The sequence below is a fragment of the Typopeltis vanoorti genome, chromosome 19, assembly GCF_054136105.1.
Source record: "Typopeltis vanoorti isolate ZY-2024b chromosome 19, IOZ_Tvanoo_1.0, whole genome shotgun sequence".
NCBI lineage: Eukaryota > Metazoa > Arthropoda > Arachnida > Uropygi > Thelyphonidae > Typopeltis > Typopeltis vanoorti.
The window spans coordinates 32,112,844-32,131,861 of NC_143567.1; the positions used below are offsets into that span (position 1 = coordinate 32,112,844).

Here is a 19,018-nt window from a genome sequence, read left to right on the forward strand (position 1 = left end):
GTATCGAAGCTGAGGGAGAGTATATTGATTGAAATAAATGATTTGAATAATTATAATCGGCCTGTTTTATTATTTTATTTTATTTTATTTTTTTATCAAAAGAACGGTTTCTTGTTGGACAGAGGGTGTAGTTTTCTAACAAGTAACTTTGACATTACAAGCAATTGGGCCTAACCACAAAAGGTAACGTGGGAATGGGGTGAGGTAAGACATAGGAGATGGTTTACCCATATACGTTACTAATGTACTATAGGTTGATCAACCAACCTTTCGTACATGGGCCCAACATATAAAAATAAATAAATAAAATTTAATTTAAAAAAAAGGATGACAGAATTGGCAGGAACTCTTACAATAACCGAACAAAGGATAGGCAAGAACCATATGTAAACAAAATGATAACTATAAATGCAAATAATAATGGGAAACTTAAGTATAAAATAATAAAAATGAAAATAGAGTTAGTTTAGAATTGTTGCATTTGTTTATTGTTATTAATTTGAAATAAACCAAATCTATAAGTATGTACCATCAAAGGGAAAAAAAAAAATACTTAACACTTACTTTCTCTCAGTACATTTGCTTCATGTTCATATATAGAATATTCCATCTGGTCCTCAAGCTGCTGGCGTCCTTCTTGAATTTCTTTATCCCAATTTTCCCGCTTCTGCTGTTCTAATTCATACATTTTCTTCCAACGCATTGCAAATTCATACTCAAATGATCCTACCTCAGCAAGACGAGGTCCAACTTCTCGCTCTTTCAGGTACTGTTTATTTGTTTTCTGAAAATTTTTCTCTGGCAATCCATCATCTTCATCTCGCTGCTCCAGTGGTTCAACAGTAACAGGTCTCGGAGAGCTAAAAACCAATAATTCATGTCATACTAAATGTTTATGTAAAGCTTTCATGTAGGTTGATACTGCAGTAATCCACCATTTATCCAAACATCAAGAAGGCAATTTGCCATTCTGATAATTCAAGTGTTGGATAATTGAAGTACAATTATGTAGTGCTGTAGCAGAAGTCGGTTGATGTGTAAGGGTTGGTTAATTGAAATACAGATAAACGGTGAATTACTATAGTTAAATGGAATTAAATTACTTAAATAAAAAGCCAATAGGCTTCATTTCGGCAATGTAACATTATTTAAATTAAGGGATAAAATCCCACATTGTGCTTTCAAGATTTGCACAAATCTGAAAGCACACCCCAACTCAACAGCACCAGAGTTAAAGATCAGTACCATCAACATGAGAAGTCTGAATGACAAAGAAATGGAGCTAGCTGAGGAATTAGATAAGTATCAGATCGACAAAATAGGGATGACTGAAACAAAAAAGAAAAACTGGCGAGATTTTTCTGAGCAATAAATGCAAAATGTTATATTCAAGAAATGACAATCAAGGAAAAGGAGTAGCCATAGTATTCAACACAAAATATGAGGCTAATCGTCTTGAATGGCAGTCAGTCTCAAGTAGAGTGATGTGGGCAAATATCAGAATGGGGAATTGGATAATGAGACTTATTTGTGCCTATGGTCCCACAGAAGGTTCTACTAAGGTAGAAGTGGAAGAATTTTTTGGGCTTTAGAAAAAGCAACTGACACAATGAAAAAGGAAAAGTTGGTCCTTGTAGGGGATCTAAACAGCAGAGTGGGAAATGATTGTCAGACATACAAAAATATTTTGGGAAAATTTGGAAAAAAAGAGCAAAGCTAATAATAATGACAAATACCTGTTGGATTTCTGCTCAGGAAATGGACTGGTTATTACTAACACCATGTTCCAACATAAAAATGTGCACAAATTCACATGGAGAGAAGAGGCAAGGAATAAGGAAAGTCTCATTGAATATGTTATTGCTGATAGTGATGTTTTCTCCCTGGTGCAGGACACCAGACAACAGAGGATTTGAAATTGGAAGTGATCACTATTTAGTCTTGAGCAGGATAAAATTGAATTTCATATTGAAAAGAATAACATGTAAGAAAGTTTTAAAGCGAATAAAAGTTGAGCAGCTCTCGGACGTGAACTGTAGACTAACATACACAACGATCATTGAAGAAAAAATGAAAGAGTTTGAGAACAGGAACCAAACCTTGGAGATTCAGTGGCAAGCCATGAAGAAAACCCTAATTGATTCAGCCAGAGGCATGTGGTGAGGTTGTGTGCAAGGATTGAAAAATCAGAACTCCATGGTAGACACAGGAAGTTAAAGACGCAGTGAAGGAAAATAAGAAATCATATCAAATGTTCCTGGCAAATAAGTCAGCTTTTGCTCTTAGAGAATACAGAGACAAATGTAAGAAAGCGAAAGATTGTGTAAAAACTAGTTAAACAAAAGTCACGGAAGAACTTTGGCAAGAACATAGAAAATAAATATCAAGAAGGTGGTATGATATTCTGCAGGTTGTTGAAGAAGCTTAGAAATGGAGGAAAGAGTGCTGTAAAAGGCGTTAGAGATGATAAAGGTGACATGAAAACAGGAGAAAAAGATATCCTTGAAGTATGGAGTAATTACTTCAAAAAATTGATAAATGAAACAAGCAGTGATAGCACAGTGGTAAAAAACATTCAACAGGCATACAGTCAAGAATACATATCCATACTTGAAGTAGAAAAAAGCCATCAAAGACTTGAAATGTGGAAAGACAGCAGGTGTGGATGATATTCGACCAGAAATACTCAAGTATTTCTGGTCGAATATCATCATCGAATATCATCTTTCTGAATCTTTGCAGTGGCTGCACTGCATAGATTCAGAAAGCCTGCACAGAGGGACGAATTCCTGATGATCAGAGTAGAGCTCTAATAGTACCCATATATAAAAAGGGAAATAAAACTGAATGTGAGAATTACTTGGAATGTGAGTGTTCATGGTAAGATCTATGCAAGTATACTTGAGAAACGGTTGAGAAGAATTGTGGAAAAAAAGCTTGGTGAAGAACAACTTGGATTCAGGCCAAATAGAAGCTGTCAGGATCAGTTCTTCACTTTACGACAAATAGTTGAGAAAGCATGGGAATATAATAAAGATCTGTATTTAAGTTTGATTTTTTTTACGATACTTGTGACATAATGATTAGAAATATATACACGTTTGCACAAGAATGATGTTTAATTTGCCAAATATTTCAGTCTGAATTGGCTACATAGGAATAGTGAATAGTTTTAAAAAACAAAGTGGAATACGAACAATTGATAATTCACACATAGAACGAGCCGCGTGATGTCATATCATAAGTATTAGAAGAGTAAACATTTTTAAAGTCATAATTAAAGATATTAATTCAGAAATTCGTATAATAATCTTAAATAACATTAGACTAATATAGGAAATTTACAAAAGTGTTATCCTGATTAAACTTTCCCAAATTTTTGATATATAGTCATTACGATTCAAGTTAGGATGTTGAAGCAAGGCCTCCACACTTTCTTTAAATAAAAGTTCAAATTTGTAGCAACATCTCTGTAGGAAGAGAGAGTCGTGGACCAAAGTTTGTTATGGCTTGTTTCTAATCTATGCTGAGCTAATCCAGATTTCTCAGGTTTGTTGTGTTGAATTGATGACTGATGCTCTTGAATTCTTTTTTTCTATAGAACATCCAGTTTGCCCAATGTAGGAAAGATTACAATTACAAGGAACTTGATACATGCCAAGTAGAGACAAGGTTGAGCGTTTATCTTTAGATGAAGGAAAATGGGTGGATAATTTGTTAATAGTGTATAAGTGGCTGTTAATTCATATTTCGTAAGAATTCTTGAAATTGGTTCTGAAATCCCAGAAATGTCAAGAATTGGAAAATTGAAATATTTGGCAAATTAAACTTTATTCTTGTGCAAACGTGTATATATTTCTAATCTGTATTTAAGTTTTGTCGATCTGGAAAAGGCATGACAAGGTGCCAAGAGAGAAGCTATTCAATACGCTACAGTTAAATGGTGTTGATGGGACATTATATCAAGCAATACTTAGTCTTTATTTGAGTTGTAAGTCAGCAGTTAGAATTGAAGGAAGTTTAATGTTAAATCTGGTGTGAGACAAGGATGTACATTATCCCCTCTGTTATTCATTATCTATATGGATCACATTATGAAGGAAAGTGGAATTAAACATGATATGATATCAGAATTGGAGATGTTAATGTCAGCTCTTTGCTTTATGCAGACGATGTTATACTTTTAAATGTCTGCAAGATTCCCTGACTAAATTGAATAACTGTTGTAATAGATATGATATGAAGATCAGCATTAAAAAGACAAAGACATTGAAAATAGGTAGAATCGTTGAAAATGTCAACTGCATTGTGAATGGGGAACCTGTGGAACAAGTAAAACATTTCAGCTACTTAGGCACGATTTTTACTGAAGATGGTAAGTTAAATATGGAAATAGAGAACGGAATCAACAAGCTGGTATGGTAGGAAGTCAATTGAATAAATTCATATGGAATAAGAGAGAAATTAGTCGAAACACTAAATTAGCTGTATACAAGACAGTGTTCAAAACTAGCCCATATTCTGGACAGAGATCAAGCAGATAGTTACCATTATTATTAGCTTTGCACTTTTCTCCAAATCTTCCCAAAATATTTCCGTCTAGTACTAACTTATCTTTTGTCAGCTACCTTCTCTAATGACTCAAAAAATTCCTCCATTTTTTCCTTAGAAGAATCATCTGCAAGCACAGGAGCAAATAAACCACACCACAAAACTATTAATACTGGCAATTATTTGCATTTCTCTTCCTATCATCCATAACACACAAAAAGATCTTCATAGTAATGCAATTTATGAATGCCTACAAATACTGTTCAACCATTGCCTTAAACCAAGAAATCATACTTGTGTGTCATTTTTTCTGTCTCTTGCAATATCCACAATAGGTAATGGACTATGCTATTTAATAATGGCTAAAAGTCCTTTTACCCTCCCTTCCAAAAAAATCTTAAAACACTATAAGGGAGTTTATTTTTCACTTGGTTAGACTATAATAAGTTTAGTTTAATCCTTTATCCAAGTGTGAGCAAACAAAGTTTGCACCTGAAAGTATCTTCAGGACTGGTGTATGGTAGTGCAACACCAGGCAACTCGTTGCAAAGGTGGAGAAAGCTCTCGTCACTCCTATCTCAGTATCTCCCATAATGCAAAGCATATCTCCTTGCGGATATGTGTAATGCTATGCATTAAGGCAAGGGCCACTACCCATACTGGTTTCGCCCAGTAGTGGAGATACAAAGGCAGAAGCAATGAGAGGACATCCTAACCTATAGGAGTTGCCAAAGGGTGTGCAACCTTATTATTAAATTACTCCAGATTCAGAGAAAGATGTTGAGAGTTTATTTTTCACTTGGTTAGACTATAATAAGTTTAGTTTAATCCTTTATCCAAGTGTGAGCAAACAAAGTTTGCACCTGAAGATACTTTCAGGTGCAAACTTTGTTTGCTCACACTTGGATAAAGGATTAAACTAAACTTATTATAAAACACTATAAGGCTTTTAAAATCCATATATATATATTGCACACATGAATATTAAGTTCGATTCGCGTCGTTAGGAGAGGAATCTTTAATATGGGATTTTTCATTTGAAGATGAGATAGCCAATCTCATACGGAGATAGCAGGATTTTTCTCCAGGAAGGATTTTTCGTTCTGCATACAGGCAAATCAGTCTTCAGAACATGCAATTTACAGACAAAACTTTGGTGGTGTTGATGGTAGTTGTGTGTTGTAAAGAGAATTAAGTAGTAGAAGGTGTATTACGTAATAATGATTATTATGAAATAGAGAAATATCCCACATCTTAAATACAAAATTTATCTAATTACAAAACTGTCTTCACTACAAGTAATAAACTATTAAACTTAAATTACTAAAATAGCATCCACCTTACTAGTATGGCATGTAAGGTTGCCACCTTTTGTTAAGTCTAAAGAGGGACACACTTATCGAATATGAAAGTCTTTCCCTCCCCACCCCAACCTACTTTTTTTTTTTTTTTTTTTTTTAGATCTCTGGTAACTTTGGAGACTGATTCAGGGAGCATTAAATTGCAGACAAGCATTTCAGCCTTTGTCCTACCACATTGAACCTTCAAAGCAATTTCAGAATCATTAAATATAACAGGACACATTTTATTGGCACAATCCATACTTGAATATGATAAATTATGCTTCACTGTGTGATAAACCAAACCTAATTCTGCAGCTGTTACTGATTTTCTTTCCGTTTCGGACGATATGAAAAAACTTTCTAATTTCACTCCCTGTTTGCTACTGTTCTCTTTCTTTATGTGGATATCACTGTTTGAATGTTTTTTAACATCATTTTCTCTGCCATGTGCAATACTGAATTCACGGAAGCAAATATTACAGAAGGCTTTAAAAGAGTTTGGTTCCACACGGCTTCAACTATGGATATTTCCTTCCCAAACACTTCTGTACACACATAAATGGTTCATTTTTTTGCTTTTCTTCTCTTTTTCACTGTCACTTGAGGAACTAGACATCGTGAAATTAATATTGTGCAATAATCCAGTTCACTACTGGCAACTAATGTTGCGCGGAAAGCAATTCTGAAAAAAAAAAAATTAAAAACAATAGCAGTATCTTACAAAACTTAACACTCTACCTCTCAATCATCGATCATAATAAAAACTTACCTCTTCCTCTGAAAAAAATGCCACAACTTCTCCTTTAAACAATGAAAATTCAAGTCAAACTCGACATAAAAAACAACCAACTCGTAGCGTTCATTCGTTGATGTTGAGCAAAGTCATATGAATCATATGTATCTAGATGCTAGAAGGCTATGATAATGTATAACATCAGTGGCAGTGATTCCAATGCTGCCAACGTAACAATAATTATGGTGATAAATCACATAAACACATTAACGTAGGCCATGAATGAGTCTATTTCATATAACAAATAAAGATTAAAAGTTAATCGAATCACAGCGAGCATTACAATCTACAGGAATCTATGTCATCTGAGCAGAATTTGACTAATGAGACTCCCAAAACACAGATATTTTTGCATAGTATGCATTATGGATACAAATGTTGCTAACGCTCACTAAGAATTTCTTTCGCATATTTTGTAAGTTTTGGGGATAATTTGCGGGACAACTTATATGGCGTGTCGCCATATAAGTTGTCCCGCTCAAGTGTAATTCGGGACAGGTGGTCACCCTAATGGCATGACGAGGATTATGAATTTAATAGTTGTTACAACCATTTCATTTTTTTAAAATCACAATAAAGTGATTATCACAGCTAACATCCTTAATCACTATCTACTTTCTACTACTACAAAAATCCAAATGAAACATCACTGCAAGCAATACAAATAAAACATATCCCCAAGATAAAGTCATCACTAATGATTTCCAAAAAAGCAAAAGCAAACTGTTTTACTCAATGTTGTACAAAAGGCAATTAAATAAGAAATTATTCCCACTTACTCTCAAAACTAACCATCACTCACACTTAACTATTGTGAACCATGTGGCTAACCTACTCATCCATGAGAATTTCTCAAACAACTAGCACACCATTCCTACTACTGGCTTGTCATGGCAAAACATTCTGCATTACATTCTAATTTCTCTGTTTCAGATTAAATTTATGACATGTCTCAAGTTATATTTCCAGGGACTCAAGACAAGAATGATTTGGAAATTTCTCTAGGACAGAAGCCTTACCTATGATTTTATCAAATATAAAAAGAATGAGAATAACAATTACAATAAATATCAATAAGTTATTGACTGATTAAATCAGAAATAAGATTTCCATATTCTCAATCACTCTCATAATGAATAAACATCCCTAAGAAATTGATGAAAAAATAAAATGAGTTGCATTGATTCAGCCATAAGAATTTCAAAATTAGAATTTAACAGCTTAGTATTGCACTCATGTTTTAACATATTTCAATTCTTCAAACTTCTAGACAAATTGTTCTTGTTACTGTTCGATCCTTCTTATGAATAAAAATTCTTAGCTAAATTAGTGAAGAAAAAGTTTATTCTCAGTCAAACATAACTTGCATATACTTAATAGTTAGTTAAGATAGCTCTTATCTCCAAATGATGAAACAGGAACACATGAAATACATTTGCTTTCCTTGCAAAACAGAAAGTTGTTCTATATACAGAATATCATTAACAAATGGATACACATTTAGAATGATTTTGAATATTCTAGCAGTTTACTTCCTTAACCTTCAAATTACATTATCATTTCCATGTATTCTAGAGAAGTGTGGGATGACCCCAATTAGCAAATTCTATGGAATAAAGCAATGTTTTCAACTTATCTACCAGTGGCCTACAATAAAATAAAAAGTACATTTCACATTAGGATCCCACACTAAACTGAAACAAGTTTTACAAAACAATACATGCCCATACTACATATAAAGTAAAAATAAAAACCCAACAAAGTTAATATCAAGCATGATTTTATTATACATCTAAATACAACATATAAGGGAAAAGAAACTCAAACAATGAAGAAAACAGAAATCAGGAAATACTTTTATTTAATGCCACTGGTGTGCATGCCATAAAGGTTGGTTGATTGGTAGAGCCTCTGCTACTAGCTCACGCAAAAAGTTACGCAGTTTGAGCGCAGTTAGTAGTTGGAAGGGGTTAATCATTTGATGCTGTTGGCACACTCTCCCTCAATGAGTCTTTGGACTCCCTGGAGGTGTCAAATAATAATAAATAAACCATAGAAGGATTCATTTTTTATTCTTAGGATATGTATATTTTTTTGGAAGGCAAATGAAAATGTCCCTATGTATATTAGTGATAAATACAAATTATACTGCAAATGCATGAAAAACAAATAGCTTAACTGTACCACTAATACAGTATGGATACTATTAGTGTATATGTACTATATGTAGCAACAATTAGTGTAAATTAAAAACATCTGGAATGAAAATGACCAAACTGCATAATTATAAACAATTCCCCTTCCACACACACTATACATTATCATTGCAGTAGTACTAATTTTACAATTAAAATTTAACAAAAACATTCAAACTAGCATGCCATATACATAAGGCTGCTAAAATGTGCCTGCTCAACTTGGAAGAAGCATAACAGTGCCCAGCATGAATGTGTTAATGCTACAAATTCTGACATACACTGATGTTTGCTATCATATTTCATTTTAAAAAAAATTTGGTTGTGACCCAATAAAACTGATTTCAAGACCCACTAAATGGGTTGCAACCTGAAGTTGAAACCACTGGAAAAAAGGGTTTTAGTTGAGTTAGTGAATGGCTATCTTTCCACTTAAAAAAAAACCTGCAAACAAGGCATATCAGAAAAGACAATTCTCTCCCAATTATTGTATTACATGAGCAAATGCTAATTAAAATTCACCTCCCCCAAATAAAAAAATTTATTTCTTTGCATTCCCTATTTTGAACCTCTTCTCTCCTCTCATAATGTTTTCATTTGTGTCATAGTAACCTTCTAGTATAACATCCTATAGCACTGATGAATCAGATTGCTGGCCATGCAAAACAAGTTTTCAATTAAAAAAAAATAAGGCATCTATTGTTATTGAGCAAGTATAAAATCTTCACTGGTAAACAATACCATTCATGATTTCTAAATTTGCCAATGGAGAAATTACAATATAACACACACAGATTAATTGAACTACTTTAATACATTTTAAGGATAACATACAAAAAATCTTGTATAAGTATCTGAATTAGATAATTTCATAACAATAAACATAATTGAGGTAATAACCAGAAAAATTCATTTTTATTATCATCTTGATTTCTTATTCTCCAAACTAAATGTGCAGTAGAGAAATGAAATAGTACTCATCCCCTGATCCCAAAAAATTGCTTTATACAATTATATCTGATCTCAGAAGGCATTTCAGATTCTGGAAACATACCCAGTCAGGAAAAACAATGCCAGACATGCAATGTTAAGTTTATTTTTGTGAAATAACATGCCATATTGTCATTGTAGTATTATACCTGTGCGTGCTTTATTTCATAATTTGCTGTAATTGTAATATCTCTCTATATTTAATTAATCTTCTCTCTCTCTACTCTTACTTTATTTAGTTTATCTCTACTACCCTTTTTTACTCTTTATCCTTTAATTATTTAACTTCCTATTCTTTATTAAATTTACTCTACTTTCAGTATTTTCCCTATACCAGGAGAACCTGGAAATTTATTTAGATTAGTCGACTGCACCACCAGTGCTCTCCTTGTAGTATAAGATATAATAATACTTCCAGTAGAGTTCACTCAGAATTTATCCTAAAGCCCTTCTTAACATTAAACAGTCATAGCTAGCATCGAACTCCTTCGGTTCGTGTTTATTTCGAAACAGTGCATTGTGTAAAGATCAGGTGGCACACTTTGTAAACAAAACAAACATTTATTTACACTAAACTGTAATTATGCAAAATCATAACATTAGGGAAAGTTACTCTTTTAACTCCACCTTAAGCTTAATCTTCAGCAATTTAACATTAAAAAAATTGCACGGAGTCATGCAACATATTATCAACTTAAAAAAAAAAAACTATCTGCCATTACAATTCAAGGAATATCATGCTCTGTTACTTGTAACTAGTAATTCTAACTGTAACTGTAAACAAACTATTCTTAGTTATATCAACACTTATTACACCTTCTCAGGCAGTTTCACATATAAGTAAAACACAATGAAATTAACTCTCATATCTTCTTTAACTCTATTCTGCACTCGTTCTTAGTTCCTTGGCTTCTCATCCACTTCAGGTTTTGGCTTCCTCAGAGATTCCACCGGCAACATAGTCTCATCTGGAATGACTCGTGGGGCCTAGAGCACTTTTTTCCCCCAATGTCTATGAATCGTCTGACGATCAAGACCTTTGCAGATTATCTTATTGGCAATGCATGCTGGTCCTGCTTTTCTTCTCCCTTGGTAATTTTAATGGCTCATGTGGCTGTCCCTTGCGAATTCAAACGGACAAGACGAACATGACAAATCTACTCCTGAAGTTCTCTCTTCTCTTCGGTCCTTCCCTCTTTTTTCTGGTGTCGACCACCTTTCTTCATTCCTAGATAACTTTTATACAATTTTCTCGCGTCTCTGGACGAAGGGTCGAGGCTCCCGAACATTCCCGTGCAAACTGTCTTGACCTTCACGTTAAAGCTCACTTTTAGTTCTCACCAAATGTGCACACTTAATCCTATTTTCAAAAAGGCAGAACTACTTCAGAAGTATACCACCTTATTACCACTGACCTTGAAAGTGGTATCAGGCCGACTTTGAGCACATTAAAATTTACAATATATACAAATTCCGACATCAATACAATGCCGATTTCTAAGGCGTTACCCTTGAACGTGACATTTTCTGTTTTGTACATTCTAGCATGTTAATTACTTGGGGTTAAACACATAGGCTTTTAAATATTTACATTGTTAATACAAAATTAAATTAGTCTTGCCCTCTGTAAAAGTCAATGCAAGAAAAAGGAAAATTTCGACTGCATCGAATTTTACATCATAACTGATATATTAAATAAACAAACTATAAAAATGACCTTGCTTCCTAATTCTATTTTTCATTAAATGTTATAAGATAACCCAAATGTTTTGCTTTAGAAATTAATGAAGTAATCAGTGCGTTTTAGTCCCAATCAGTATTATTACAATTAAAAAGAAATGAAAGTTGAGAATTTCATTTAGACAACAGGACTCAATTTTGTATATTAGCATTTTCTTACACTACATTAATATATATATATATATATACAATACAAATATATATATATATATAAAAATGACCTTGCTTCCTAATTCTATTTTTCATTAAATGTTATAAGATAACCCAAATGTTTTGCTTTAGAAATTAATGAAGTAATCAGTGCGTTTTAGTCCCAATCAGTATTATTACAATTAAAAAGAAATGAAAGTTGAGAATTTCATTTAGACACAGGACTCAATTTTGTATATTAGCATTTTCTTACACTACATTAATATATATATACAATACAAATATATATATATATATATATATATATATATATATATAAAATGGATGTTTTTTGTTATTAGTACTTGCAAATTTCAAGAATGAAAGTTACTGTAATGTGCTATTCCAGCAAAGCATAAAAAATTAGAATCAAATTATTTGTCACAATCTTGTCCAGAGGTATTAGATATTTAAGATACTACTTCTGAATAATTTACTATATAAAAACAGTATCCTTTTCAAACAGCTGTCAACAGTGAAGACCATATAAATTTTGAATGCTCTTATGAATTTAACAATCCTTTACTATTATAAATTACTTACCTTGTCAGAAGAAAACAACCTTCAGTACATCTCTTTAGTGCTGCTTGAGCAGCTTGCTTCCGTGCATATTCAACAATCCCTTCTCCAACTGGCCGACCACGGTCATCTACAATAACAACTGCACGTTCTACTTCACCAAAGATAGAGAAGGCAGCTTCAAGAAGTTCGTTGGAAACCCATGGGGTAAGATTCTTTACTTTTAATGCAGCACCATGCGTTGCAAATCTCACACGCAAATACTTTCCATCCCGAAGTGAGAAATCAAGAGCAGCTTTGGCAGCTTCTGCATTATGTCTTGTATCCTAACAGATAAATTAAAACACTATATATAGTGTGGTGTTTGTGCTGACAAGAAAATTTTTAACATCTAAATCATGGATGAAACATTTCAAACTGAAACCACGTCACTAGAACATTAAAAACACATTGTAATAACTTTAAAATGCATTTGTATAGGTCAGATCCTTCTGGTAATATAGAGCAAGAGCATGGCCAGTGATAGTTATATATACATGTGCTATCAGTGATAGTGCATGAGAAAAACACCGATTTCTTTTTAAACATACTGTAGCCCAGAATTGTGGATGCAGCTTTTTTTTCCAACAGCAACTTATGGATGCGAGACCCAGAATCTAAAGAATCCAATAAGAAAATGATAGCTGCTTTTGAGATGTCGTGTTACAGAAGGCTGTTGAGAACATATACTGAAAGGCAGACAAACGTGTGCTAGAAAGGATCGGCAGAACTGTAAGGCTCCTTAAGAATACTAACAGAAGAAAGTTGAAATACTTTGGACACATTGAAAGGATGGAAGGAAGACTTCTCAAAACAATAATAGAAGGTAAAGTTCCTGGGAAAAGAGGAAGGGGTAGACTGTCAATGACATGGATGATATGTATGGAGTGGCTGATCTTCAGAGTTGAATTTTTCAGAAAAGTAAACAAGATCACATCAAGCATCTGAGTAGTGCCCATATAACAATGTTGATGTCCAATGAATTCATTGGGGAGGGGGAATCCAACAACGAATATTAGATCAATACAGAATAAGAACAATTTGAAAATAATGCAGTTAAATTAATGGGAAATTCTTTAAAATATCAAAGAAGCAAGCATATGAAGTGTAAAGAAAGAGAAACGAAACTAACAAAGTTGAACTATTTGGGCACCAAAGGAAGAGAAAAAAAAAAAGCCTTAAGTACATCTGCAAGAAAACTAAAATAAACAGAACCTGGGCAATAAAACGAATTCTGGGATAATTATTCAAACACAACACAAACATTTTTATGAAAAAATTCGAATGCAAATTAATTAGAAAAAAAACAGTAAACCAAATCACGTAAATATATATATACGCTAATAATACATGCATATATAATATACGTACATACACTAATATATACAAATAAGTGAAAGTACAAACTTTGCCTGAAAACTCTAAATATAAATATTTTGAAATATCATAAAAACTCCATGTAGCTTAAAAATACCAAAGCGCTTTACATCGATTTTTTAGAGAGGTCAAGTCCCATGAGAATATTGTAAAAATAACCTTGTTTGTCTCTGTATATTTTATGCTAGATATTATTGTAATTAACCCTTTGGAAATTAACTGTATACTCCTGTAACAAGATATTTTAGTGTTAAAAACAGAGGCAATGTTTTGCCACTGGAACGCTCCCTATGACGGCATAAAAAAGGTTATTTAAGAATTTTGTGTATGAGAAAATGCTTACAAGCTCTGTGCATAAACACCTCCAAAGTCAGTGCCTGAGAGACCAGAAAGGTTCAAACAACTTTCTACTAGCCGGCAACTACGATCAAAAGGGTGCACGGACAAGAACAAAGAGCGGGTTGAACTTAAAAGAAAATGAAAGTCATGCAAAATTCTTAGGCGGTTACAACCCTTCATGCAGGGTCTCAGAGAAGGCATAATAAAAAGGGACAGAGCTGAGCAGAGAGGGCTTCCAGTTGTCGAGAGAGAGAGAGGGGAACCCGGTTGGCAGTCAAGAGAGGGGCTTCCAGTCATCAGCAGAGAGTTATCAGAAGTCGGAACCTGAGAGGAAGCGGCAGACCATAAGCGAAGTCCGAACCAGAGCAGTGGCAGCAGATAAAAGAGGTAAGGCAAGACCCCAGTTACGAAAGAGGAGAGCCGAGATCCAGGTGTCAAGAGAGCAAAGGCGAAGCGCTGTTACCGAAAAGAGCCAGAGCCAGTCGGCGGCAGTTACAGTCATCGGCAATTAGTAGCAGAAGTGGCGGCAATTAGAAGCAGAAGTTCCCAAAGTAAGGATCCAGAGGAGAATTTGGCTGCATGCTGAAACCTATTGTATATGTGCTATTCGAGTACCGCAGATTGCAGTCAAAAAGCCCACTGATATCCTGAAGTGATACCTGAAGGAAGCCTAAAACTCGAGATGAAAGAAAAGCCATAAAGACGTTAGTAAAAGACTCTTGACTGAATGCACGATAGAGCCTCTGTAAGATACTTCCCTTTGTATATTTTCTCTTATAATCTGGGAGATATGTTGTATATGGACTGTTAAGAATTAGTTTAATAGTAATAAGAAGTGTCCATAAGAGAGTCAAATTGGCATGTCAGAAGTTGACATCTAATTTGTAAAAACTAACCTCTTTGCAAGTAAACTAGAAGTTTAATAAGTTGAATTTGAGGAGAGAGTAAATAAGTTTTAGAGTTAAAGAGATTATTTAGTGTTGAAGTAAAAGGGTTCTAATTTATGCTAAAGTCTAAAGGACAGGTAGAGAGAGTAAACTCCCTGTCACTTAATTTATGTACTTTATATTTATTGTAAATAAACGTGTTTTATTTAGATACCAATAGAGTGCTGCTTGATCCTTTAATTTAAAACTGCACTGTTCCTAAATAAATCAGACTTCTGAGCGGGAAACAACTAAGGTAATAAAAGCACAGTTTTATTACTTAAGAACCACGACAGTTTATGTAAACTTTGTTGAAGGAAGTTACGCTAGTAAGAGAGAGATCTACTGGAAGTTTTATTGAGTCTTATGCCGAATATTTGATATACTGATGGTGCAGTCTGACAAATAAAATTTTCAGTGTTCATAGGCATATGACTAATAAATACAGAAGGTGGATAAACATAATACGCAGTAGAGTAAGTGAGAATCACGAGGAAAAGCGCGCACTGCTAATTATAAAGATAAAGAATAGAGATATAAGAGAATAAAGATATTACAATACAAGTATAGGAAAACAAATCCAATCTGTTACAATATCAACAAATAACCTAACAAAAGAAAAATGGCCAGAATAGACAAATTTGGAATAAGGTGATAAAGCATGGAGGAAAAGGAATGCTTCAGTTAAATATTAGTTTTCTAAAAATAAGTACTAAATGGAGGAAGTTTTTTTTTTTTTTAAGATAAACAGATTCAATTAATTAGTTATTAACTACATTAAGTCTGGTGGTAAGACTTGTTATATTCATAAATATTTTTAAGGAAATTACAACAGACTAAATATTAATTACAACAAATAATATTTCAAAGTTAAACTGCTGCCAGGGTACAGAGTATAATATGTGCACAGGCATGTATGCACTACAGTAAATATGTGCTGAAGCCCCCTTCTCCCTATTACGTATTAGGACTTACTGGCCTGTTACAGAGCTGACAAACTCATCTAAGTCATACCCATCCCGAGGATAAGGTGACTAAACCCCATGCCTTCCGGTATATCCTATGGCTGTATCTCATGTGTTCACAGGATATTCTTTTAGTCAAATAGTATTCCCAATTGACTAAAAGAGTCCTAGAGTTAGCTAAAATGGGTGTTCTTGGTTGTTGGGCTAGTTTGCAGGATGAGTGCTTCCCAAATTTGGGATAGTTTTATGCAACCAAATTTGATTAAGTTTAGGTAGTTTCTTAAGGTTGAGGCAGATTTTAAGAATTCTGTGGGAAGTTTTCAGTATTGAGATCACATTATGATGTAAATAAAGTTTAATAAAAATAAGCAGTTAAAACCTAACTAGTTTCGTAAGTCATAAGACATCATCAGGGGTACTGGCACAGAAACCTTTTACACAACAAAAGCCTATTAACAATTACATATATTACATGTTTTGATAACTACAAGACTGTTACATATAATTGATAAACTAGAATACATTACATCATAACATGGTCTCAATACTGAATACTTCCCACAGAACTGCAAAACCAGACACATTAGATTCTAGGAATATTTAATATTTGCTGCAGTGGAGTAGAGTGGCATCTTCTGGATTGTGAAGTGGATGTCCAAAGCATGGTCAATAAGAGCTAAGTGGCCAAGGTGGAACTGGATACAATTCTTGAGTTATGAGATTCTGATGCTGTCCTTCAGTATGTCCTTCATTTCTTTCTCCCCTTCAATGATAACGTCCAAGAGTTAATTAAATCTCATTCTGTCATTCTGAAGAATTGAGCGATTCCGACCTGCTAAATTTAGATGCACAGCAGGAAGATCTCACAGAATATGAAGAAAATTTAACCACTGATAGTCAACCAAAAGAGATTTCACAGAAACAATTTGAAAATATATTTCGTACAATCAAAGTTTTTAAGCAGCAATGCTTAGAGGCTGACCCTGTTGAAGAGAGAAGCAGTAAAATTTGCAGAAGAGAAGAGGCAATAGGGCCATACCATCGATTGTATGGAAAAAAAAAACAATGCCTGCCAAACTGTCAGCTCAATTCTTTAAGTAGAATAATAAAATTTATATTCTGAATATGTTTTATTGTCTTTCAGCTTCATGATTTTCCTTTAACTAGGCCCTGAGACATACCTTAATTCTTTTATAAAAAAAATTAAGGTTCAAAAAAGAAATTTGAGGAACGAATCACTTTTTCCCATAGGTTATATTCGATTAATGCACCCATTTTAAAGAACACACTAATCGAGGGATTGCTGTATATAGCAATTCTGAATCTATTTATATAAATACTTTTTTGTGAATAGGTTGTGAAGTGTCATTAAACTAAACTTATAAAAATTTGATTTATAAAATTTATTTTACTACTGTCAGAACAAAGCCGTTTAAAGCTTTTTATTTTTGTAATTTATGAATGGAACTATTGAGAGTTCACTTATGACAAATTAACTTTCTAACATTATATGATGGTTAGAGGATTTTTGCTTAGGTTCTACTGAGAACAAAAGTTCAAAACAGCCATCAGGACCAGTGAAATCTAACGTACTAATGGGCTAAGTTCAAGGAAATTTTAACCGGACTATAGAATTCAAATGGATATAGAATCCTTTATAGAATTTTAATTAGTTATTGCAGTTTTAAATGGCAATATGAAATAAAATTAACTTCTCTTGATCTGCAAAAGGCTTTTTGAGGAGAGGGTGAAGAAAGTCATAACTGCCCATTATAAGTAGTTACTTTGCAGATAACTGGAATAATGAGCAGTTATGACTACCTTCCAAATGTTGCAAGCTCACAATATAAATGGACTATACCCCCCCCCAACATACACACAGATGCATTGCTGAATAGTCCTAGCCTTTCCATGTTCAATATCAGTCTGGTGTTATTTGGATAATGCTTGCAGAATCACTGTCACCAAATGTCACATTCTTACCTGAAACACCATGATCAAATAAATATTTGTTCTCCATCTGTATGAGATTTCTTTTCTATCCAATTAATGTTTGGATAATTTAAGTCACCTGATAACAGATAATTATTATTCCCTGCCAGATTACCCTGATGGGTAATCTGGCAATGCATTTCATTGTTCCTAGAAGCTGAACTACCAAGTCTATAGCAAATCCCTACCATATATTTCTCCTTTTAGCCTCTACTTCACACCAGATGGCCTCAAACTATTATATGGGACATTACTATTATTGTTTTCACACTTTTCTACCCTAAACAGACAGTAACTATCTGATACCCTTTACGTTCAATTTGTTACTTCTGACCGATAGCGGTTTCATTAATGCCAATAAATCTTAAGCAAAAACATTCACCAGGACAAACTCTACCCTTTGTTTTCCTGGTGCTCCTAACATTTGTGTACATAAGTCAGTCACCTCCTGACTTTTTCATATATTTACTTCTCAAATCTGCTTTGCCCTGTTGGAAAAAGTCAGGACTTACTGTCATATCTTTTTTGTCAATCAGATACTCAAAAGTCTGAACCAAAAGCATACATTTTCGTCCCTTCACTAGATTCATATCCAATGACATTCAATATCATTGTCATGTTTGCATACCCATGCTGAATTTACACATTCACCATTCCTCCTTAATGATCAAGTGCAGGCTGTCCCTCTTATACAAGAATTTTTTGCCATCAAACTCACTCCACATATCCAAAAACTCACATCCATTTCTTCTATAGTTTGTGTACTGAATCACTTGCTAGCCCTCCTTGACTTACTGTCATATCTTAGTAATAAGATAACAATTTTCACTCACTTTTCTTGATTCTTCCAACAATCCTTTCATATCCTCTCATACCATATCACTATTTAAATCATTAGTTCCAGCAAACACTACCATCTCTTACTTTTCTATTCTGTTTCTTGATTTACATTTGCCACATCTTTAATTTTGCTCTCAGGAAGCTTGAAGTAGTAATTATCAGCAAGTACAAATTTCATGATTGAGTCACTATCATATTTTTTTGTTATATTCTAATTGAC

At 33.6% G+C, this 19,018-nt stretch overlaps 1 protein-coding gene across 4 annotated transcripts in view; it reads right to left on the reverse strand.

Moving 5' to 3' along the window:
• The window catches only part of LOC150095974 (splicing factor, proline- and glutamine-rich-like), a 226,590-nt gene that overhangs the window by 204,462 nt on the left and 3,110 nt on the right, over positions 1-19,018 (reverse strand). For all 4 annotated transcript variants that reach the window (XR_016549959.1, XR_016549960.1, XM_090409421.1 and 1 more), the window contains exons 2-3: positions 12,345-12,646; positions 565-860 (exon numbers count right to left, since the gene is read on the reverse strand). Coding sequence is in view for 2 of the 4 variants with exons in the window: in XM_090409421.1 (XP_090265547.1) it covers positions 565-860; positions 12,345-12,646 (598 nt within the window). In the remaining 2 variants the exon portion in view is untranslated. The remainder of the gene's footprint in view (positions 1-564; positions 861-12,344; positions 12,647-19,018) is intronic.